General features: G+C 40.3%; 1 protein-coding gene and 1 long non-coding RNA gene across 8 annotated transcripts in view; one reads left to right on the top strand and one right to left on the bottom strand.

Moving 5' to 3' along the window:
• Positions 1–6,984, top strand: part of LOC122549909 (uncharacterized) — a 105,873-nt gene extending 98,889 nt beyond the window's left edge. For 3 of the 4 annotated variants that reach the window (XR_015757205.1, XR_015757204.1, XR_015757203.1), the window contains one exon: positions 3,285–3,474. This is a non-coding gene — a long non-coding RNA (uncharacterized LOC122549909). Of the gene's footprint in view, positions 1–3,284; positions 3,475–6,539 lie in introns of those variants that run through there. The other variant, XR_006311703.2, reaches the window with a different exon arrangement.
• LOC122549908 (tensin-3) overlaps positions 1–24,687 on the bottom strand; it is a 439,923-nt gene that overhangs the window by 305,160 nt on the left and 110,076 nt on the right. The window contains exons 1-2 of one of the 4 annotated variants that reach the window (XM_043690125.2): positions 1,175–1,369; positions 260–334 (exon numbers count right to left, since the gene is read on the bottom strand). The exons of the other annotated variants lie outside the window; for them this stretch is intronic. Of the exons in view, the coding sequence (XP_043546060.2) occupies positions 260–298 (39 nt within the window). The 5' untranslated portion in view covers positions 299–334; positions 1,175–1,369. Of the gene's footprint in view, positions 1–259; positions 335–1,174; positions 1,370–24,687 lie in introns of those variants that run through there. 4 annotated transcript variants of the gene reach the window in all.

Genomic DNA, 24,687 nt, shown 5'->3' with positions numbered 1-24,687 from the left:
GATATGGGCTTTTCCTGCGAGACAGTTGGTGGGAAAACAAGTTAGCAATACACACAGCTGAATGCTTTGTAGTCTAGTGCAAGATGAAACATGTACCTTCAGCTTGTAGCATTCCACCAGCAGCACTATAAAGGGTATGTGGAGCGCAGCTTCACAAAATGAAGAACAAACCAATCATACTTTAGAAATGAATGAAAGGTGAAATGATTTATTAAAGAGGTACTTCTGTTAAAAAAAGTTATTTTCAAAATAAAATTACCTGTTCTTTGCTCATCGAGCGCATGCAGTAATATTGCATTTCAGGGCAATGCAGCACTTAATTGTAAGAAATGACCTAGAAAAAATAAGTACACATGGGAATATGAGATCAGCCCCAAACCTATGTTCTATAAACAATACGTCATTATCTTTCTTCCCCAAGGTTTCAGAGGAAAGCATTCCAAACTGGATTAAGGATTTTGCCTACCAAATTTGACGGAACACACTTTTAACAGACCTGTAGTTACCTGTTTCCTTGGCTAATTTTCCCTTTCTTTTTGCTATTCTATTTCTCAATTTTTAAAAAAAAATCACTTTCCACAAATACAAAGTGTTGGAAACAGGTCGCTCACACCTGTATGCACATTGTCAGATTGAATCAGTTGCTTAAGCAACACAGGGCTTTAAAACCAGCAATTCAAAGCACATTTCTGTTATCACTGAACACTGAACTGAGGGCAAACAGATAAAATCAGAACTCAAGGAAGCAAAGACAGTCAGCCTCTATACTAGAGGACAGCTTATTTCTCATTAACAAAAGCTCACTAAACCTGGCCTTCGGGCTATGAAAAATACCTGCTCCTGATGAACGTAAGCACAACGTGATTGATAACGCTTTGTTCAGTTAAAACAAAACCTCAAGCAAATGGTTTACAGCTCACCTATTTGACTTACTCTGCTACACAAGAAAAAAAGTAAGAACACCTTAAGAATGCAGCATGTGCAAGAAATTTAAGGGAAGAGTAATCAAGTCAGAAAATGTTGACTTGCTTACGTATTTTAGGAATGGATTGGTATCGAAGCACAAAATCAAAATTCATTCACAGTAAAGCAAAACATTTTATTTGATTAGAAATCTGCCTAATTGCTTCCCCAGATTATTAGAAAGTCAAAATGCAACTATGACGGTACCTACCTCTGCTGCTGGGATCTAACAATGCCCTGCTCGTTTCTATGGCAGGTAAATGATAGAAAAGAGCCAAGACCAAGACCATTAACCCTTCAGCGTTTTGTTATAAGCTCCCAAATGGCAGCTTGCTTCAGACTATGAAATTGCTGAGCATCATGAGCAATGAAATGTGCAGTCTTTGAGGAGATGAGTGCAAGTAACAAAATCACCAACACACTACCTCAACCAGCTCCTGCTGCTCGGACTCATAGAAGGAACTTCTGACTGTCACCCACAGCCCCCTCTGTTGGCCGTGTATGTTACTAAACTTCCTCCCTCAGTTTTGCAGCTACCAGGGGCTCCCTCTCAAGGAGTATTTAAATAGCTGTGTTGTCAGGAAAAGTTCTGGGTGTCGTTGTTCATTTGTTCTTGACATTCAAAACCTAATATTTTTCACAAAACAAAATGAATTATACACTTTTGTTGCTGCACAGTCTTTAAGAACTACAGGAGTTTACCAACAAAGTGCTTTGTAGTCAAGGGCACCCTTGGAATGTGCTATTTATATACTACATGGGCAGGACCAAGCACAAGATTAATAAACTGTGTTGACTGAACTTTCACATTCCAAACATTAACAAAATAATGGTGACTAAAGACTAAACTGTCCAAGGCAGTATTTCATTAGGATGATAAATTCTGTAGAAGAAAGTGTTTCAAAACATAACACTAGATAAACAGAATTTACAGACTGAGACAGGCCATTCAGCCCAACTAGTTGAGGCAGGTATTTTCTCACTGTGTCAGTCAGCTCCTATCTTATTTCACTCAATCCTCTCAAGTAGATCCTTCCCACCTGTTTCGAGCCTGTAAAACAAAAACATTTTCCTGAATCTGCCAAATTTTTAAACAAGTCCCTTTTTCTCACAGTCATGCCATTCAATGTAATGTTTCCAGGATCCTATCCAAATCTAATCCCACTTGTTCACAGAATGCAGTGCAACATTTTCTTTGGAGGTAGGTATTCCACTTTGAAATAGTATTTCAAATTCAGCTTTGTCTGCTTTAGGTGGATTTCGAAGTAGACCTTCCCGATACTAGTTTGCATACGTCCTGGGCAGCTCCAGATTTAGCTTGCATACAGGTAAAACACAAACTTTGGCTCCCAGTGAGACTCTAACACATTATTTTGAACAAATTTAGTTAGATATAATTTCCCATCTACAACGCCACAACTACATAAGGACTTCTGTACTGGCCAGCAGACAAATGGGAGTTGCTGGATGGAATCCTATGTCACGAAATGTAGAACACGTCATTGTCTTTTCACTTCAGAGATTTGAGTTCTGTTCCAATCAGTCTGCAAATATCTGCAGGAAAAAGCTCACGTATTTGCAAAGTAGTTCCAACCAAGTGGATTCCACAGAAACAAGCTTTCAATTTTAATATCTTTTGTTCTGGTGAAAGGTCACAGGCCAATGCCTGGAGGAGCTTTGGGTCTGGGCAACGCATCATATTGGCAGGTGTCATGCAGCATGGTTTTGAATGGGCAGTCAGTGACCGGGTGAGGGGGTGCAGGGCCATGTTAGATTTCCAATCATGGAGTGCACAAGGTGAAAAGTGAGATTTTTTAAAAAGTCCAATATCGAATATTTTAGAGTTCACTTTGAGTGTGCTGGCAGCAGAACATGAATGTGTGGACAGACAGAACCATGAACTTAGCTGGGCAGCACTTCGCTTTTGCAATTCTGCTCAAGAAAATGGCAGCATGATGCAATATTCCATTTCCAGGGGCCAAGACATAGTCAGCAAGACAGGGCAAACAGAGCAGCCAAGAGCTGGCTGAGGAAGAACTGCAGTCAGTGCTTGAAGCACTTTACTAATCTGTAGAGGGTTGGCAACAGAGGACAAATCTGCAATCATCAGGATACACAAGTTGAGCAGCCTGAGAGCACGTGGTTTTACTGTTCAGGTGAACTGTGTGCCCAGGAGCATTATAGAGCTGTTGGGAGGGCTCACAACATTAGCTAAAGTGCAAGAGACAACAGTATGGTCAGTGGCATCACATCCATTGGTACAGCTGGACATGCTAAAGTCACACATGTTGGTCATGATTTTCATCCTTTTGATCTCGCAGGAAAAGCGAAGTATAATGCCAGAGGAAAAACTGACCGGGTAATGTACCACAACTGGTCCAATCTGATGTCAATGGAGAAAGCAGGATGGCAGCACAAGAGTGAATGGATAATGGTAAGATAGTAATCTGGCCCGGTGGCACAGTGGTTAGCACTGCTGTCTCGCAGTGCCAGAGACCCGGGTTCAATTCCCGCCTCAGGCGACTGACTGTGTGGAGTTTGCATGTTCTCCCTGTGTCTGCATGGGTTTCCTCCGGGTGCTCCGGTTTCCTCCCACAGTCCAAAGATGTGCAAGTCAGGTGAATTGGCCATGCTAAATTGCCTGTAGTGTTAGGTAAGGGGTAAATGTAGGGGTATGGGTGGGTTGCGCTTCAGCTGTGCGGTGTGGACTTGTTGGGCCGAAGGGCCTGTTTCCACACAGTAAGTAATCTAAAAAGAGTGAAAAGTTTGAATCTCCAGGTAGAGGGATGGAGTTTCCTCTTCTCCATTTTCCGTTGTGCTAAAGCACAACTTCTTAACAGTGTGTTTCAGCTCCTTTGAAGCAGTTAACCATGGAGGTGATTTAGTATGACCACCATGTCACTGATATTTGGTACTGAGGGTCTTTCTGACAAGAAAAGGTTGGACAGGCCAGAGCTATATCCATTTGGGTTTAGGAAAATAAGAAGGTGATCATATTAAGACTTACAAGATCTTGACAAGACTTGACACAATGAATGCTGAGAAGACGTAGAAAGTTACAAATCACACAACACCAGGTTATAGTCCAACAGGCTTAATTGGAAGCACACTAGCTTTTGGAGTGCCGCTCCTCCAACAGGTTGGACTATAACCTGGTGTTGTGTGATTTGTAACTTTGTCCATCCCAGTCCAACACTGGCATCTCCAAATCGAGAAGGTGTAGCCACTTCTGGAGAGTCTAAGACTAGGGATACAGTTTAAAAATAGGTGGCCTTTCAATTCAGATGGAGATGAGGAAACCCTTTTTCTCTCAATCAAATTTCAAGAGTCTTTGGAAATCTGTTCCTCATAGGGTAAGGGTGGCAGGGCATTGAATCTTGACTAATAGGGGAGTCAACGTTATTGGGGCTTGGCAGGATCATGGAATTGGTGCCACAATGAAATCCATCATTATTGAACTACAGAAGACGTTAAAGGGGCCAAGTGGCCTAATCCTGTTCCAAATTCATACCCACGCATGTGGGTTCAGGAGCTCTATGCCTTCCGGTCTGAGAGGCGCTCAGAAAAGACATGCCTGAATCAGTATTGATTAGATTAGATTACTTACAGTGTGGAAACAGGCCCTTGGGCCCAACAAGTTCACACCGAACCTTCGAAGAGTAACCCACCTAGACCCATTCCCCTACTTTTACCCCATCACCTAACACTATGAGCAATTTAGCATGGCCAATTCAACTAATCTGCACATGTTTGGACTGTGGGAGGAAACTGATGCACCCAAAGGAAGCCCACGGAGACACAGGGAGAATGTGCAAACTCCACACAGACAGTTGCCTGAGGTGGGAATTGAACCTAGGTCTCTGGCGCTGTGAGGCAGCAGTGCTAACCACTGTTAGCACAAGTATCTCATCCATCTTTGCTGCTGCTGTAATATCCAAACCAGATATATGGAGACCCTCATGAGGTTGGCTCAGCCTGCTCCTAGAAAGCATGTCACTCTTCCGTTCCTCTTCAGAGGTGCGCAGCTGGAACGAGCAAGGCAGAGCAGAGCACTCCAATCCGAGACACCGTTTAAGATGTACATATGGTAGAGGCATCCCTTGCTTTAATGGCCCAGAGACCAGAACTTCACCTTCAGGAGTCCAATAAGTTCTTCTGCAAAAGCCACAGTACTCAGAAGACAGCAGCTGTTGCACCACTGTGCCTCCGCCAAAGAGTTGCATTTAGGTGTCAACAGCCATTCGCTCAATGGCTATCCCTTATCAGTCATTCTCTCTGCCTAGCCATAAGTAGGAATGCGTGCAGTCTCTGCAATTATCCGAAGATGAAAGAATCATTACAGCTGCCAGAATATTGTGCACAGACTTGGAGCTTTAAGATAGTGGAATCCATTGAGAGGGTGAATGCCTCTGTCTATGTTGATGGACACATGAGTACAGTCAATAAGTTCTTGCACTGGAGGGGGTTCAATGATGGAGGCAAATCCCACAACTCTCTGGGGCTAGCGACCCAATCAGGGCTGACTTCAGTCTAATTCAATGACCCTCTCAAACACAGCAACTCCCAATGCTGCAATGGAAAGCTCATTGCAAGGTCCAGTAAGGTCAGCTACTCCATCTTAGAATGATCCAGAGGTTAAGAATTTCAGCAGCACCGTCACTGCTGACCAATGACCCCAACAATGATGGAGGATGCCTCCACCAAGACATACAAACCTGTTACTAACAGCCTTTAATGGCACATCCTCCAGCAACACTGGTACCATGTCAGTTTCCCATATGTGGGAAGTATCATGTTGGTTTCTTCTCTACCCTTTATCCAGAGGCTCTCCGTACCCCAGTTTTAATGTTGTGTACGTACAGTCCGAGCAACTGCTCCTCATTACTGCTCATCTCCGCATTTAGTCTCCATGGACTCATGAAATTATATCATAGCAGCATGGACACACTGCCGAGACCCTTGCAAGTCATTCCCCACCTCAAGTGCTCAACTGTCTTTATAGGTAACTGGATGCAACCTTTGCACACAGATATTTAATTAGTAAAGGAATCAAAGGTTAAAAGGAAAAAGGCAGGAAAGTGAAGTTGCGGATGATCAGATCAGCCAAGGAAGCTGAATGGCCTCCTCCTGATCCTGTAACCCATGGTGTTATGGCTTTAGGCCCAGACAAGGAAAGAGGCTGGTGACAGCAAATTACCCCAACCACAGGCTAGTTCCCATTACAGCACATTCAACAAATTCTAACATCCACTTGTACACAGGTAAAATCAGAGCTACTCCATCTGCCAATCAAATAGGGTTTTTATTTGCAATGGTACCACCATACATTGTTGAGATTCTTTTTCTAAGTTAAAACAGGAAATAGATGAGTTAGCATTTTTTATGGTTTCCTGTGATAGAATAATCTGTAAACCACTGGTTCACTGAAAGAATCAATGCCCAGTAACTGCATTAGAGGCAGGTTATGAATGAGCCTTCCTATCTAATAATAACAGGAACTCATTTGTAAAGGAAGGGAGGGCAAATGGAAAGTGGAAGTTAGGAGATAGTGTGTATCTTCATTTGACTCATTAAAGAGGAACTTCGATTACCCTGCATTCGATTATCTGAATATCGGATTATCCGGCAAGATCGCAAGGTCCTGATGCTCGGCTAAACTATGTTATCCAGCATTCGATTATCCGGGGTTCGATTAACTGAACAAAATACTCCCTGCCCATGTCCTTCGGATAATCAAGGTACCCCTTCATATAACAGGGACAAAAATCAAGATGTGAAATAAAAGGTTAGAAAATGCTCAGGTTTTTGTATGTCTGAAGTTATATCTCCAAGAAACTACAAAAATCTATTTTCAATCAAACTTATATCCAATCCTAGATTTTCTGGTTTTAAAATCAAATTAATTCATTTATTCCACTCTGTAGCACAAAAATTATTCTATGGTAATTTTATTTCACACCAAACTTTGCTAGAGGATTGGATTTTGTGTTCAAATATATGTACAGTAACAATAAAATTGCAAGCTTTCTTTAGTCCAGTTTGTGTGTTCATGATCTGAATTAAAACAATCAATTAAACACGTTTTTATGGTTATTTATGCAAAATACTCGAAAGCTGAAATTAAGTTTATTTTGCTATTTATATGTTTTTATAATATCTAACCATTTTAAATGTATGTACTACGCTGCACAACATATAGACACCTCAAATATATATACTTTGAGTAAAGCTCCAGTCAGCTGTTGCATCTGGATTTTTCAAGCAAGCCAAAGCTTCACAATGAAATCCCCTATTTGACCTGACACCAGTGATCTGCTTTCCCAGAATACGTCCAGATTCAGAACTTTCAGATCCTACTCAACATGGTTGACTTGTGCTCTGTCAAGCAGCGACTGCAATGTACTTCAATAGACCACACACCACCTCGTTGTTTCTTTCGCCCCTACAGTACATCTGGTAGCATACACATTGATTGCATAAGAAACCTATCATTAATCAAGCAATTACATTTTGAAAGATTGATCTGCCAAGGATTTATTCCAATAGTAGCCCACAGAAGGTTATGCAGACCATTCACAAAAAAGTTGGCTCACATACTCAATTTTCCACCTCTCAATTCAGATTTAGAGCTGTTACAGCACAGAAGGAAGTCACTCAACCCATCAAGTCTGCACTGGCTCTCCAAACGATGATTTAGTGCCATTTTCCTACCTTTTATCCATATGCTGACACTTTGATTATTTAAATAGAATCACTCCATGCCCTCGAGTGCCTTAATTGAAACTACCTCCATCACCCTTCCAGGTAGAGCACTCCACACTTGACACACTCATGTCAATAACAGAATTTTCTCACATCACACTGGCTTCTTTCACAAATCACATGAAATCTTTCCCCTCTCTGTCTTGATCCTTTCTTGAGTGGAAGGTTTGTCTCTGTCCAAATCTCTCATGATTTTAAAGACTTGTAACAAATCCCTTTGTCTTCTACTCTAAGAAGAAAGGTCCCAACCTCTCCAATCCATTTTCATAACTGAACTTTCTCATCCCTTAAACCATTCTTATTAAACCTCTTTCATACTTTCTTCAATGATATGGCACCCAGATCCATGCACAATACTCCAGGGGAGGTCTAATAACTTGCTGCACAAGGTTAACAAATCCTCTTCACTCTTTTACTCCCAGCCCTGATTATGAAGCTTTGAATATTGTATGCTTTATTGACTGTTCTCTCTACCTGTGATGCCACCTTGAATGATGTGTGCATAGGTCTGTCTGCTTCTGCATTTCCTTAAGAATTGTATCCCTTATTTTATACTGGATATCCATCTTTTTTCCAACCTATACCTCACACTTAACCAAACTGAACTTCATCTGCCACCTATCTAGCCATTCCACCATTATGGCAACGTCCTTTTGAAATTCCACACAGTCCTCCTCACAGATTGAAACTTGGAAGAATAGCACATTGCAGACAAAGTTTGAAACTGTCCTGTGCACACGGTGCTCTAGATCATTAAGGGTGCCCAATATCAACTCCTTGGGAACTCCATTACAAACCTTCCTCCAGCCCAAAAAATATCCATTTACTGTTACTCTGATTCATTACTCAGTCAACTTTGCATCCACAGTGCCACTATCCATTTGTTTCATGAGCCATAACTTGTCTTACTGGTCCTTTTCATGGCACTGCATTGAATACTTTGAAAATCCATATACACCACATATATGTTTTTATTTTTCCGTGAATGTGAACGTTGCTGGCTAGCCAGCTTTTATTACCTGCCCCAAGTTGCCCTTGAGAATATAGTTGTGAACTGCTTCTTGAACTGCTGCAGTCCATCTGCTGTGGACTGACCCAAATGCCAATAGGGAGGGAATTACAGGACTTTGACCCGGCAATAGTGAAGGATCAGCGATATATTTCCAAGTCAGGATGGTGAGTGGTTTGGAAGGAAACTTGCAGGTGGTGGTATTACCATATATCTACTGCCCTTGTTCTTTTAGATGGTAGCAGTTACAGGTTGGCAAGGAGCTGCCTAAGGATTGATGTGATGTGAATTGCTGAAGCACATTTTGTAGATAGAACACATGGCTGACCGAGTATCAGTGGTGGTGAGAATGGTTGTTTGTGGATGTGGGTGCCAGTTAAGCAGGCTGCTTTGTCTAGGGTGGAATCATGCCACTTCACTTGTTGGAGTTGCACCCATCCAGCCAAGTGGGGAATATTCCATCACGTTACTAACCTGTGCTTCTTAGATGGTGGATAGGCTTTGGAAAGTCAGACAGTTAATTACTCACTTTCAGATTCCTAACCTCTGCCCCACTCTTGTTTGTACAGTTCTTGTATGGTTAGTCCAATTCACTTTCGACAGCATTACCCCATTGACCCTTTGTATTCCTCTTCAAAAAAAACTCCAGCAAGTTAGTTAGACATGATTTTCTCCTACTCCATTCATAATCCGTGCTCCCTAATCAATCCTCGATCCACAGTTTTCCATCTGACTTCTAACTGTAACCTGACTAATTGTTTCTTGAAGCTTTCACACACCTAAGGTTAAGCTGACTGGTCTGTAATTGCTGTGCCTATTACTACAACCTTTTTTTGAACGAGGGAAAATGTTCGCAATCCTCCAGTCTTCTGTCACCTCCAGAGTCTAAGGAATACAAAAAAGGATTATTTCCAGCTGTGCTCCTGCAATTTCCACACTCAATCCCTTTAAGATCCTTCGGTGCCTCTCATCTAGTTTTGGTGCTTTGTTGACTTTAACTAACATTAAGTCCAACTAACACATCTTTGTGATTAATTTCAAACATTTCTCATGACACAACTTCCACTTCTGTCACCATGGCCTGGGTAGCATCAAACTCCTTGGTAAAGACAAATGGAACATATTTATTGAATACCTTAGTTATGTCCCATGCTTCCACATGGCCCATTACATTGGCTTCCAGTTTCTCCTCATAAACACTCTTTGCTTCTTTGTTACAACTTTTCACAGCACCCCCTAACCCCCATCCCACCCCCACTTGCTCATCGAATCATCTTGGTTCTCATTGTAGTTTCTGCCTGTGACCGTCATAAGTACACCTGAGCTCCTTGACTTTCTAACTCCTTTTTCAACCAGGGTACTCTGGATTTTTTTTGCCCTACCTATCCCCTTTTTGAGATACTTAAATTAAATCTTTGAAAGGGGTAATATCTTCACTAGATTTATACCCTGTACAAACACTGACCGAACAATCCGCCATTCATATAAAGTTACTAGTTCAACTCAATCGAAAATTAATTCCAGACAAAAAATTAAAAATTACAAGGCTGCTAATTGGTACTGTGGTGAGAGATTTCCTAACAGCATTTAATGTATTATCAGCTAAACAATGCACTGCATAAAAAACATATTTTCTTCCTGACAACCGCAGAGGCACATTTCAATATTTGGACATTTTAAAAAACCACATTATTCAATATACTGTGCAAAGTTATTCATACATTTTTGAGACTATTAATTAATATTCCAAAGACAAAGAATTTCTATGAACAAATATGTGTTCAGCAACACTACATTAACCAGGAACAAAAGTCTGGCTTTTGAACAAAGATTAATATAGATCCACGAATAGATGCAAAACACAATGCAGAAATTGTTTGTTTTGCTGGAGGAATTTGCACAAAATTCTGCCAAAACGCATGACCTTTACTTTCAAACCAAGGGTAAAACAAGAAATGTTTACTAAAATTAAACATATCACTCTCAATGAACTTCAAAACCAGCTCAAAGAAAGACTACAAGAATGTTTTGTATTAGAAAATCAGAGTCTGACTGCAAAGGGATTTCTTTTTGAAGATCTATGTATAAAATCCTGATTACCCAGTATGACCCCACATCTGGATTATATCAACTGCAGGAGTCATTATTTATTGTCTTTTTCCCATTATTATTCCACTGGGTTTGAAATGAAGTACAGAGAATATCATTTCTTTTTCAGTTTAATTGGTATATAGTCATGGTATCAATTATGATGAGGAACGTATAAACAACAATTACACAACTAGTAACTAAATCAATAACCAGTTATATGTAGCTCAATTTCTTACATTAACCTTGTATTCCTAGTTCGAAATACATTTTTTAAAAAATACCTGCATGTGCTACAGGCATGACTTGTTAAATAACACAGGATCAAAATCAACTGTACCAATATCAATTCAGCTTACTCATCTCTTCATTAAAATTTAATTTCTACTTAATTGAAACTCTACACAGAACTGCATTGATTTATAGCATAGGCTTAACCAATGACAGATCAGGGACAGTTTAAGTATTTAATGGGAGCTGGCATTGCAACGGAGTAATTATTGACATTCATTCTCAAACTGTTTCCTTTAAATTTATCAAACATTTGCGCAGAAAATACTATTGCTATATCACTTAAAAGAAAACTTGGACTGACAATGAAAAATCAATACAGTATCTAACTTCTAAATAGATTCTTAGTTTCTCAAGTATGAATTGAACAATACTTCCATTTAGCTTTTACTTTAATTATAGGACAGATTCAGTTCATTTTCGTAGCCTTTGATGTTCAAGTTTTCATATTCTGCTACAACAAGAGAATGGGAAAAATCTGTCTCCCCCTGCCACTGTTAATTTATCACTTAATTTCCTGCATGCATAGCCTATCTTCTATTAAGTCAGCCAATTTTCCTTTACCAGCACAAGTCTGTATTTTATTCTTTTCACCATTTATTTCAATTGCAAGTGTGTTTCACAAGAAATAAAACATGACACTATTTTGAGTTCTAAAGGCAAAGTTTTACAAAAGGACGTTTCAGTTTCATGATGATTAAGCTCAACATATTAAAGTGTAACAAGTCGAATGAGTTTGCAATTGAACTGCACAGTGACTCTTTGCTCCAAGTCAAATCTTGGCAGAAGTGAAATTTCTTGACAAGTATTCTCTCACTGTTTAGATCCTGAGTATATGTTGATGCAAGGAAGAATTATTCTCAATGTTATAGCACATACACACATCATATCCAGAGTGTGACAAAAGTGTAACACAATCGGTGCACCAAAGCAACCGTGTTTCGTCCAACACCTACATGGAAAGCTGCAAGAAATATGCACAATTTGAGCCTCAATGTGGGTCTAAAATATGAACACTTCAGACTTCAGGGAACCACAGGATCTAACATTTGGTAATCTACACAAACATATATTTTAACAATGGAGAATGCTCATTATTTTGATTGTCACATTTTCCTCAATAAAAGAGCTTGTTTACACAAAAACAAACCCGTACATTTTTTCCAAACATTTTCTAGCAATGATATTACATAAAGATACTTTGATAACAGAAATACTCCATTTATTATACTTTTTCTATTGAAATGTAATTGCAAACAATCAGGGTTTTCAGGAAGCAAACATAGTTCACTTACAGCAAAGGGACTATCTGTTCCATAACATCAGACCTATTGCCCATGTAGTTGTTTCATATTCCTGTTTTATAAATACCTTGTGATGTTTTTTGTCAAAGGAGCTACATAAAGTAAGTTGTTGTTGCTTAAACCCCAAAAGCTGGGTAGGGATGTTATCATCTGTGATTAAGAAACATGAATTCACTGATGGTATCTTAATGTGTACAATGGAACCAGCAGTAATAGTGATTAGTGCCACAAAAAGTATGTTATATGCAATTATTAATTTAAAACATAGTATTCTTACTTTAGCAAATTAAATAATCTATAGTAAAGGAAAAGTACAAAATAATAAAATATTAAAGAAATTTAATAAAAGAAAATATGAAATACAATAAAGAAAAATAAGGCAGAATAATTTCTCCCATCACTGCAGGCTATAGAGCACATATTTACACAATATACAGCTATCACCACAACGAAGGGAAGATTGTTCGTGAACTGCTCGATAAAATCATAAACCAGTTTGTGATGAATAAACTTTCTACTTTCTTTGCCATCACAAATAGGAATGAAAAACCATTAAACTTCAACTTTATGTCGGAAAGGATAAGGATATTCATGTAAATTGATTTACTTCATAAGCGGAATACGGTCACAAGAGGTCAGTTTTGAAACTGGAGGGTGAAGTGTTGATCAAGAGCTTTGAAATGTTGACATACCCCCATTCAGTGCATTTCCTGTTCTGTAAATGGAATGTGACCCTATGACTAGATTCCAATCACAGTTCAAACAATGCAAGTGAAATGGAGAAGAAGTTGTTCTGATGCTCTGTTCGGTCAATGATGGTTCTCAGATGAAATAAAGTTATAACATCCTGTAGGAGAGCAAATAATACTCATGGCGTATTATCAAAAGTTTACCTGTTTCATATATCTGGTGTCATTTGTGTAGGTTAATGACTCCTTCACATAACCTCATCAAATGCATCATATAATTTATGACATTTTTGTACATTTTTTACAGCAGTGAGTTTGACCTGCCTTTTCAGTCTTATTCGCCAATTTACCCATTTATTTTCAGCAAAATATGAAACATAATTTTTGGCATCTGTGAACAATTACAATCAGCAGTGCAGGGGCTCAACTGAAATCTTGTATTAGGGTAACCAGGTCCTTGCTACAATTGATCGGATTCTATAGGTGAAGAACAAGTTGGCATTGTTTACCAGCAAGGGTGAGGCAAGTGGGGAATATTTGTTGTGGACAATATACGTTACATGCAGATTGCACAGTAGAGTTTTAGTTGCCAAGTGCCACAAGCAAGGGTCCATCACAGAGATGATTATCCTGCCATTAGGATTTCTTTAGTTTCTGCTCATGTCACGAAAATTCAAAACTGGGACCATCTGTTCTTGCTCAGTGATGGTTATTATATATGACACTTTTTGTTGGTTGCCTGCAGGGCTCCAAACAGGGACTGCACTGGAGCGGCAGATAATGAGAGAGAGACAGACAGACGCACAGACAGACATTGATCAAGATCGAAAAAGAGTGCGACAGAAACAAGTAAAGGGGGCACTCCTTAGATTGCATACCTCCATTACGTGTTAAATCAACAGGATGTCACTGCAATAATGCTACAATTTTGGTACCAACCAGTAACTTTTCAAAAGACATTTAACTTCCAGTATCAACTGAAAGAATTGCAAGAAAGATTTTTCATTTCAAACTGAAAACTTTTATTGTACAAGAGGAATGATGTTAAGAACTACAAATGTAACTAAAATTATGAATACTTACATTTAGCACTGAAAATCTGGACATCAACTCTAATAGGAAAGGGAAAGGGATAGAGAGAAGGATCTGAAAAGGAGAGGTTTGGCAGAACAGGAATAGAGAACCAGGAAAGGAGAAGAGTGGGAAAAGAAGGGGGGGGGCGCAAAAGAGAAAGGGGGCACCAAAAGAGAGGCAGGAGATATAGTTAGATGGTGAAACACAGAAAGAAAAAAAAAGAGAGGGAGGAAAGGAAGGGGGAGAAAGAAATAGAGGGCAAAAAAGAAAAGAGAAAATTGCAGAGCAACAAGTTGCCGCACATAAGGCGGCTGCATGGCGTTAAGGGTGGAGTATTAGCATGGATAGAAGATTAGTTGACTGACAGGAAGCGAAGAGTGGGGATAAATAAGTGCTATTCTGGCTGGCAAATCAGTGACGAGTGCAGTGCCTCAGGGATCGGTGTTGGGACAATTATTTACAATTTATATAGATGATTTGGAGTTGGGGACTTCATGTACGGTGTCAAAATTTGTCGATGGCACTAAGATGAGTGGCAGAACAAAGTGTGCAGAGGACTGTGAAACTTTACAGAGGAACACATACTTTAGGTGAGTGGGCAAAGGTCTGGTAGATGAAATATAATGTTATTAAATGTGAAGTCATACATTTTGGTAGGAGTAACAGCAAAATAGATTATTACTTGAATGGTAAAAAGTTGCAACATGCTGATTTGCAGGGGAAAGTGTATGTACTTGTGCTTGAATCGCAGAAGGTTGGTCTGCAGGTACAACAGGTAATTAGCAAGGCAAACAGAATTTTGTCCTTCATTGCTAAAGGGGTTGAGTTTAAAAGCAAAGAGATAATGTTATTGTTGTACAAGGTGCCAGTGAGGCCACACCTGGAGTCCTGTGTGCAGATTTGGTTTCCTTACTTCAGAAAGGATGTACTGGCACTGGAGATGTGCAGAGGTTCACTAGGATGATTCCAGAGTTGAGGGGGTTGATTTATGAAGAGAGGCTGAGTAAATTGGGATTATAGTCACTGGAATTCAGAAGAATGGGGTGGGGGGGGGGGGGGGAATCTTATTGAAACATATAAAATTATGAAGGGAAACGATAAAATAGAAATAGAGAGGATGTTTTCACTGGTGGATGAGACTAGGACAAGAGGGCATGGCCTCAAGGTTAGAGGAAGCAGGTTTAGAACTGAACTGAGAAGGAACTTCTTCACCCAGAGGGTTGTTAATCCCTTGCCCAGGGAAGTAGTTGCCGTTACTTCAGTAATCACTTTTAAAGCTAAAGGTAGATACTTTTTGAAAAATAAAGGAATTAAGAGATAGGGTGAAAATGCGGGTAAGTGAAGGTGAGTTCACGAAAAGATTAGCCATGATCTTATTGAGTGGCTCCTAATTCTTATATCCTGATGTTCAAGGGAGATGCAGATAGAGGGGGCAAGGGGACAGAGGGAGCATACGGGGATAGAGAATAATGCATGTGGAGTAACAGAACTGTAGAGAGGTGAGGGCACTGAGAGCATGGGTACGTGCAGAGAAGTGGATCACAATGCAGGTTGGGCTATAAATTCCACTGGAAACTGTTCAAAGATCACCAACTGGACTCTCAGTATAGTCTAAGTGGATGTGCTGGAAATTACGTGTGAATGCACAAGACAGTGTCAAAGTCAGCAAAAGGAACTCATACATAGATTGCGCCTTTATCATAGAGAGAAAAAAAAGAGGGATGATGTGGACAACAAATCACTGCGACATTCTGATGATAATACCTTGACCAATCCGAGTCTTCCTTCCTGCTGAGACCCATGATTGACAGTTAACTGTTCTTTGGGGTTTCGATCAGTGGTGCTGGAAAAGCACAGCAGGTCAGGCAGCATCTGAGGAGCAGGAAAATCGACGTTTTGGGTAAAAGCCCTTCATCAGGAACAGAGGCAGGAAGCCTCCAGGGTGGAGAATGGTTCTTGCTGAATCTCCATTTCAACGATAGCCGAACCAATCAGCATCCTCATCCCATGCTATATAAATAGTGCCTCTTCTTTAAAGTCTGTTTCTTGCATCCTATTCTGATGAGTGGAAGATGAAAAATTTCAAATTCTTGTATCCTTTGAGCGATATGCTTCCAATGTATTAAACTCAGAGGATTTTCTTTACTCTCAGCAAAAACTATGGGGGAGGAAACTGATTTGGTTATGTTTTACTGATTTGAGTCCAAGCTCCAGAACGGAAATATAGCTTGATGAATCAAATCAGGACAAGGCTGGCAGCTTTTAATCAGAGAGAATTTTAAAATGCCTATTCAAGTTCAGGATTGTGTTGATCTGATTGCAGCTGTAGCTTTACCCAGTCCTGTCCTCAAGATAAAAGAGGTTTGTGCAGGGAATGCAACACTCACCCACCCACTCCACACCAAAGACTATTTATCTCCCACTTTTATCATCCTGTTGCCTGTGGAAATGCACGGATTTTAGTCAAATTATGGGAAGTTTTACAGTATGGACTTGAAGTCACCGAGAACAGTTAAGAGTTAAAATTCCCTGAACTTGTATTTCTTCCAAAAGTGACTTGCTCCATTCAGCTTCCAAATGTCTTCGATTGCACCCACTAGAATTCAGCAATTTCCTTTCATCACCATTGTTCACTCTTGGGATGTGCAGGTCGATGACATCAGTATATACTGCTCATTCCCAGTTACCTTTGAGAAAGTGGTGGAGAGCTCAATGACTGCAGTCCGTATGGTCCAGATGGACCCACAGTGAAGTTAGAGAGGAGTGGCCAGGATTCTGGCCCAGCAACAGGGAAGCAATGGCCAGTTAGTTCCAATTCAGGATTAAGCACACCCTGGAAGAAAACCTGGAAGTTTTGAAGCCTTTCTTTTGCTGTTGCCTTTGTTTTTCTAGATCTTTGGCATGGGAGGGGCTATCAAAGAAGTCCTGGCACATTGCTATAATGTACCTAACAGAGAGTGCACCCTGCATCAACAACTTACCAGTGATGGACACGGCAGATGTCGAAAGTGGGTTTTGTGTGATATGACAATCAAGTGGATTGCCTTCTGCTAGTTCAGGATGGACAAACATTTCAATTAGAGGGCTACATTCAAGTGTGAAAATTATATGTGGGTCAGGCCATGAAACATCCATGAAACAATCAATCAATTAGAAGGAAGACAAATGTTGGTACATTTAAGTATAAAATTAGTTTTGTGACATCAATGTCATTATAATGATAAATTACAAACAATAACCAAACAAAATCTTTCTTATACCCGACTGGCTTCCTGAAAACAGTTAGTTGGTCACTCCACTTCAAATTGTACCAAAATCTAGTGTGAGTCTTTCTCTCATGAGTGCGCGCACACCCGCGCGCCAGGTACTTGGAGCATTTTCTGCATTAATTTCAGATTTCTGCAATCAGCATATTTCAGTTTTGTTTTGACAATATAAACACTGTTTTATCTCAAACTATAAAATGGTATTGCAAGAAACACCAAAGGAGAACAGTGAAAGAAAAAAGGCATTGTAAGCAGCAGTCACTATCTCTTTGTGATTTGTCTATTCTCTTAACCTCACGATCCTAGACCTGGGGTAGCCTGAGCCCCTCGATAATCTTGCCTACAGCTGTTAAGGAACATAATTAATTTTCAATTCTCCCAAAACAAAATCCCAACCCAAAACCACACATTATTTTCATTAATCATTCTTCTAAAATTTTAAAATCTAAACTGCATCCAAACAGCAGGAGCCCAACATACTTTGTCAACTCATTTTGAAAGTATATAAAAATTAATCTGTGAAGTGTCCATCACAGATCACGTTAAATTTGAGACCCTCAGTCATGCATATCTTGAGTCTCAGGCAGGTAGGAACATTTATACTTAATATTTCTTTCCCTTAATGGACATAATAGATCAGGTTTTTGATGATCTACAAATATGCTACCATATTGTCCATTTGCCAGTTACTGTAAACTTGAGGAGCATGTGTGCCTCCACACAAGTTGCTTTTGGCTTTATCACCACGTACCTTCAATTCTCCTCAAAATACTTTTGTTAGCCTTAAAGTCCTTCCCTTGCAGCAGGATCTTCATTTGACCATCACAGCTCCCGACATTGATGAGCCAGGCGCCAGGAGGAGTTGGGCCTGCATACTTTGTGCATACACATTTGACAGTCCTGCATCCGAGGGCTAGATTGAAAACTGCTGCGTGCCATAATTTGCTCAAGTGTGTGCTGTTTGATGTTGAGTTATTTGGGAACTGTTTCTGTTGCACCAATCTAATGACTAAAGAATACTGCAGCAATTCTTGACTAAACTCATGGTTGAGAAGCTTTTGGAAGTATGATCGATGCTTCGGACATTTCGGCCAGTTTGTGTCAAGAACATTTTAACCAGGCACTCTCGTCAGTGAGGCGGACAAAGGGACACAGAATTCCATTCGCAGTTCAGTTCAATTTTAATAACAAAATATTCTTTAATTAAAACAGCGTGTGAACATTTCCAAAATTCCCTCAGTATTTAATCTCTATTTAGCTCTGTCTGAGAAAGGATATTACCCGCAATGCTCCAGGTATTTGAGCTGAATTACTGGAATCTCTTTCCTCTCCAATGTAGGGTTGGCTCTCTTCCACAAAGGCGGGTCTCGAAGGTCAAGGCGAACCTTCTCTCTCATTGGGCAGGGCTCCACTGCTGGGCAAGGACAAATCCTTGACAGTCCGCAATGAAGGTGGCTTCCAGGTATGTGCATTTTTATCCTCCTTGCCCCGACCAGGGTCCTTATTCAGACCGTGGACTTGAAGCATTAACTCTCTTCTCTCCACAGACGTTCCCAGAATTTCACATTTCTAATATCCATTGTTTTTTATTATCAAAATATCAAAGACAGTTGAAGTGATCTTAAATCACACAGCAAAGTTTCAACTTATTTCACGGCTCAAAACCAGAAAAATTTCATCTGTTTCAACCCCTAAGTTCTGTCTGACTCCTGACAGTGTTTTTGTCATGGACTGTGGAGACAAAAAGTCATTTCCAAATCTAACAACATGAACCTTTTCACAGATCTGAAGGCATAAACTTTCTCAGTTATTTTCTAGTCACTTGCAGATTTCTAACCAAATTCTCCTGGTCTTGAACTTTCACGAATTAAACTCTTACTAAAAAGGTCCTGAACTGCACGAAACTACTTCTCAGAGGGAAAACTAAAATTGCTTCTAGACACAACCCTGATGACTTCTGAACTTAAATTAAGATAAACATGCCCATCTCAGATTCTTCTAAATCAAAAGCAAAGCTAACGGCCTTTCATGTTTACCCTACCTGCCATAAACACAGTTAAAAATCAAACAACATAACCACCTGAGGAAGATTCTTCCAAATAAACCTGTTGGACTATACCCTGGTGTTGTGAGATTTTTAAACTTTGTACACCACCAGCACCTCCACATCATGCCATGAGCACAACAGTTTAAACCTTTTGTTTTTCAGTAACATGAACAGAGGCCTGCAATCACCTGCTCTCTGACAAGATACTTCATTCAACAATTCTCTGACTTTGTTATATTTAAAAATGAAAACGCCTCACAGAATTAGCCAAAGCCCATCCTGCCTCGACATTAAAATCCAAATTTCAATGATATTAAAGATAAATTATTGACCTGCATCATAAAGGAACTTTTTAATTAATTTAATCTCAAAAGCAAGTATCCACATTCTACTAAAATCTTCACAAAATCTCCCCTCTTTAATGAAGTGAAATATTTTCTGAAGCAGGTTCTCCTCATTTCTTGTACTGAAGTAAACCTCAGTGCAAATCTCTCTGGCTTTCACAACTCCTCCTGGAAGTTTTCTTCACAAATCAAGAACAACTCCAATATGAATATATTTGCATGATAATAGCGCTTCTTTGCACCCGTACACAAAAGCATTTGTTTCCTTTTTCTGTAACACAATAGGTTTTAGCCAAAGTAAATCATACATGTTTTAAAGGTAAGATGCAGTACATAAACTCATTGTGTGACTCACATTAACAGCCTACATCTCTGAAGAAATGTTCAGTTACCATCGAGCTTTATTCTAAATGGAAAACATTGGCACTGAGGCAACACTGTAGGTGGTATTTACAAAGCAAAAGAAAACTGCAAATGTTAATTAGCATACTTATGGAACATAACCTTAATCAAATGCAGAAATTGTCCTTCAACTACATCTTCCCATGGGGGCAATGCGTAGGAGGGGTTTCAACTGCAGTAAACCAAAGCAAGCTGACTGTTCAAGAAGAATGCAAGTCTGTATTTATGCTGTAACTACAGTTTAAACTTGGTACTACATGATGAATTCCAATTCAATAAGAAAGTGAGGACTGCAGATGCTGAAGAATCAGAGTTGAAAAGTGTGGCGTTGGAAAAGCGCAGAAGGCCAGGCAGCATCCAAGGAGCAGAGATTCGACGTTTCGGACATAAGCCCTGATGAAGGGCTTATACCTGAAACGTGGACTCTCCTGCTCCTCAGATGCTGCCTGACCTGTTGTGTTTTTCCAATGCCTCACTTCTTAACACCAGCTCAGTACAATCCTGTTTAAACTGTGTGGCCTAGAATTAAACTCTTGGGGCCAGGAGAAAACTTGGCACAAAGAGTCAGAGATATACAGCACAGAAACAGACCCTTCAGTCCAACTCATCGATGGCGATCATATATCCTAACCTAATCTCGTCCCATTTGCCAGCACTTGGCCCATATCCATCTAAACCCTTCCTATTCAGAAATCCACCCACGTGCCCTTTAAATGCTGCAATTATACTAGCCTCCACCACTTTCTCTGGCAGCTCAGTCCATACACCCACCACTGTCTGCATGAAAAGGTTGCCCCTTAGGTCCCTTTTATATCTTTCTCCTCTCACCCTAAACCTAAGCCCTTTAGTTCTGGACTCCCCCACCCCAGGGAAAAGACCTTGTCTATTTACCCTATCCATGCCCCTCATGACCTTATAAACCTCCATAAGGTCACCTTTCAGTCTCCAATGCTCCAGGGAAAACATGCCCAGCCTATTCAGCCTCTCCCTGTATCTCAAATCATCCAACCCTGGTAAAGTCCCTTTAAATCTTTTCTGAACCCTTTCAAAGTTTCACAACATCCTTCTGATATTTTACACGGCACGGTGGCACAGTGGTTAGCACTGCTGTGCTGCCTCACAGCGCCAGAGACCCGGGTTCAATTCCCGCCTCAGGCAACTGACTGTGTGAAGTTTGCACGTTCTCCCCGTGTCTGGGTGGGTTTCCTCCGGGTGCTCCGGTTTTCTCCCACAGTCCAAAGATATGCAGGTCAGGTGAATTGGCAATGCTAAATTGCCCGTAGTGTTAGGTAAGGGGTAGATGTAGGGGTATGGGTGGGTTGCGCTTCGGCGGGGCGGTGTGGACTTGTTGGGCCGAAGGACCTGTTTCCACACTGTAAGTAATCTAAATCTAATCTAATCTAATCTAATCTAATTCCCAATCTAAACTGATCCTGTTCTCAACTGACAGAGTCTTCAGCTTTCCAATGTATAAATCATTGAGATGGATAAAAACTGTTTTAAGAAGTGTATGATATATACAATAACAATGAATAGTGGTGCGGCCCATTCTACAAATTGCAGCAAGAAAATACAAAGGGAATTAAAGAACTTATGTGATTGAAAGTACCATGACAAAAAGGGTTGAAAGTTGAGAAGTTTGAGATTTTTTAGATCTCAAAGACAAATCATAATATTATACTGACTAGTAAGAAACCAGAAGCTGCACAGAAACAAATTAACTCGGTTGTCCTCGTGCACAATTGGTTAAAAGTTAGTGCACAGGTACAAAAGTTCATCACATTTGGGTTAATAAATTTGCAGATGACACTAAGGTCAGTACAGTTGTGGATAGTGTTGAACAATGTTGTAGGTTACAGAGGGACATAGATAAGCTGCAGAACTGGACTGAGAGGTGGAAAATAGAGTTAATGCAGAAAAGTGTGAGATGATTCAATTTTGGCAGGAGTAACAGGAACGCAGTGTACTGGGCGAATGGTAAGATTCTTGGTAGTGTAGATGAGCAGTAAAATCTCGATGTCCATGTACATAGATCCCTCAAAGTTGCCACCCAGGTTGATAGGGCTGTTCAGAAGGCATGCAGTTAGTTAGCTTTTATTGGTAGAGGGATTGAGTTTCAGAACCATGAGGTCATGCTGCAGCTGTACAAAACTCTGGTGCGGCCGCACTCGGAATATTGCATGCATTTCTGGTCACTGCATTATAGGAAGGATGTGGAAGATTTGGAAAGGTTTCAGAGGAGAGATTTACTAGGATGTTACCTGGTATGGAGGGAAAGTCTTACGAGGGAAGGTTGAGGGACTTGAGGCTGTTTTCATTAGAGAGAAGTAGTTGAGAGGTGACTTAATTGAGACATACAAGATAATCAGAGGGGTACATTGGGTGGACAGTGACAGCCTTTCTCCTAGGATGGTGACAGCTAACACGAGGGGTAATAGATATAGAATGGATGTCAGAGGTAGTTTCTTTCCTCAGAGTAGTAGGGACATGGAACACCCCGCCTGAACAGTAGAAGGCTCGCCAACTTTACAGGCATTTAAGTGGTCACTGGATAGGCATATGGACAAGAATGGAACAGTGTTGGTTAGATGGGCTTCGTGTTGGCTTCACAGGGCGGTGCAACATGATGGGCTGAAGGACCTATACTGCCCTGTAATGTTCTATGTTCTATGTTTAAAAGGTTAGCACGTCTTCTTCTGAAGAAATGTGAGTACCAAAGTGAGGAATTGATGCTTCAGTAACAGAGACCCTTGGTCAGCCCACACCTGGAGGAATGTTTTCAGTGTTGAATATTAAGCTGGAAGGGGTATAACGCATAATCATGAGAATACCTGATCTTAAAAGGTGTGTATAAACGTGGCTTGTACTCACTTCCATTTAGACAGTTAATGGGGATGTAATCAAAGTATTAAAACTGCCTATGGATTTAACGCATAAACGCATAGATAAAGACTGGCCATTTGGACGAAATACCAGATTATGACTGCATCTTTGCAAATGCCAGCACAACAAAAAAAGTCAGAGGCAAAAAAATAACACTGAATACTTTTACTCCGAAAATATATGTGAAGAGATGTGACTCTTCAAAATGGAAAATAGGGCAAGAACAAGCAAAGATGTCCGAAGAAATTATGGCCTTTTAGTTTACTGCTGAAGCACCAAAGGTTATTTCCTCTTTCCTCCGTTCGAGTTTCTTTCATGCTTGCCTTTCTACATCTCTCTGCATCCTGTGGGTCAGAGACGGCTGAGTTAAAAATGCTCTCGCCTGTCTGAGTCACAAGGCTTGAGAGTCAAAGTCCTACCCCAGGTCCTGAGCACAGGAATTAAGGTTGATACTTGAGGGAAGAGTGCTGCAATATCCAAAGTGCCATCTTTCAAATGAAGTGTTAAACTGAAGCCGCACCTGCCTACTCAGATTCCATGGTGATATTTCAAAGACGAGCAGAGCAATTTTGTGAACTGTATTCCTCCCTTGATCAGCATCACAGAAGAAAACATTATCTGATCATCATCATTAGTTGTGTGTGTGGGATGTGGCCAAATACAAACTAGCTGCTTTGTCTTCTGCATTTTATCAGTCAGTGTAGCATTGAGTGAACAGCAATAAGCTCTAGTAAACATAACTAAACACAGAGAATAGTAAAAGAGCATATTATTTGGAGCTCTACAGACTCAGACTCCAGCTCCATGTGCTCTGATGTGACTATAACATAGCACTTGTTGCACAGTCACTATATTCAGAATGAAGATACAACTCCCTTTATTCTTAAGTGACTACATTCCAAAAGTATTTAATTGACAATAAAGCACTTTGAAACAGCTGGAAGTAGTAAAAAGTGCTGTACGAATGCTAGTCTTTCTGTCCTTTTTATAGGTCTTCCTCTCATTTTCCCTTCTGCAACTTGCCCCAAAACTGCTGCAGAGTGACACCCAGCAACAGAAACTGGGTACTGCAATGATTATTTTGTGCTGAATTTTAAATTAGCGCCACCCAGTGCTGAGAAGCCTGGCTCAAAAACCAAACAGCAACAACATTAAATTTAAACAGTGCCTTTAGCATCATCAAAACATCCATCGGAGCTTCATAGGAGCGTTTTCAAACAAATTCAACATGAAGTCACATTAGCTGTTACCAGATCAAATGACCAAAAGTTTGGTCACTTAGGTTTTAAGGAGTGTCTTAAAGGAGGTAAATGAGGAAAAGAGATGGGTACATTTGTCGCAAGGGTATTCTAAAGCTTAGAGCCCAAGGAACTACTGGCTGTCAAAGATAGAGCAATTAAAATCAGGAATGCTAGTAGAATTTGAGGACAATAGACAATAGGTGCAGGAGTAGGCCATTCAGCCCTTCGAGCCTGCACCACCATTCAATATGATCATGGCTGATCATCCTTAATCAGTATCCTGTTCCTGCCTTATCTCCATAACCCTTGATTCCACTATCCTTG

This window comes from Chiloscyllium plagiosum, unplaced genomic scaffold, assembly GCF_037043375.1.
Source record: "Chiloscyllium plagiosum isolate Xiang-an unplaced genomic scaffold, Cpla_swu_hap1 HiC_scaffold_5, whole genome shotgun sequence".
Classification (NCBI taxonomy): Eukaryota; Metazoa; Chordata; class Chondrichthyes; order Orectolobiformes; family Hemiscylliidae; genus Chiloscyllium; species Chiloscyllium plagiosum.
The sequence above is the reverse complement of the archived record's forward strand: the minus strand, read 5'-3'. Positions and strand labels throughout refer to the sequence as shown.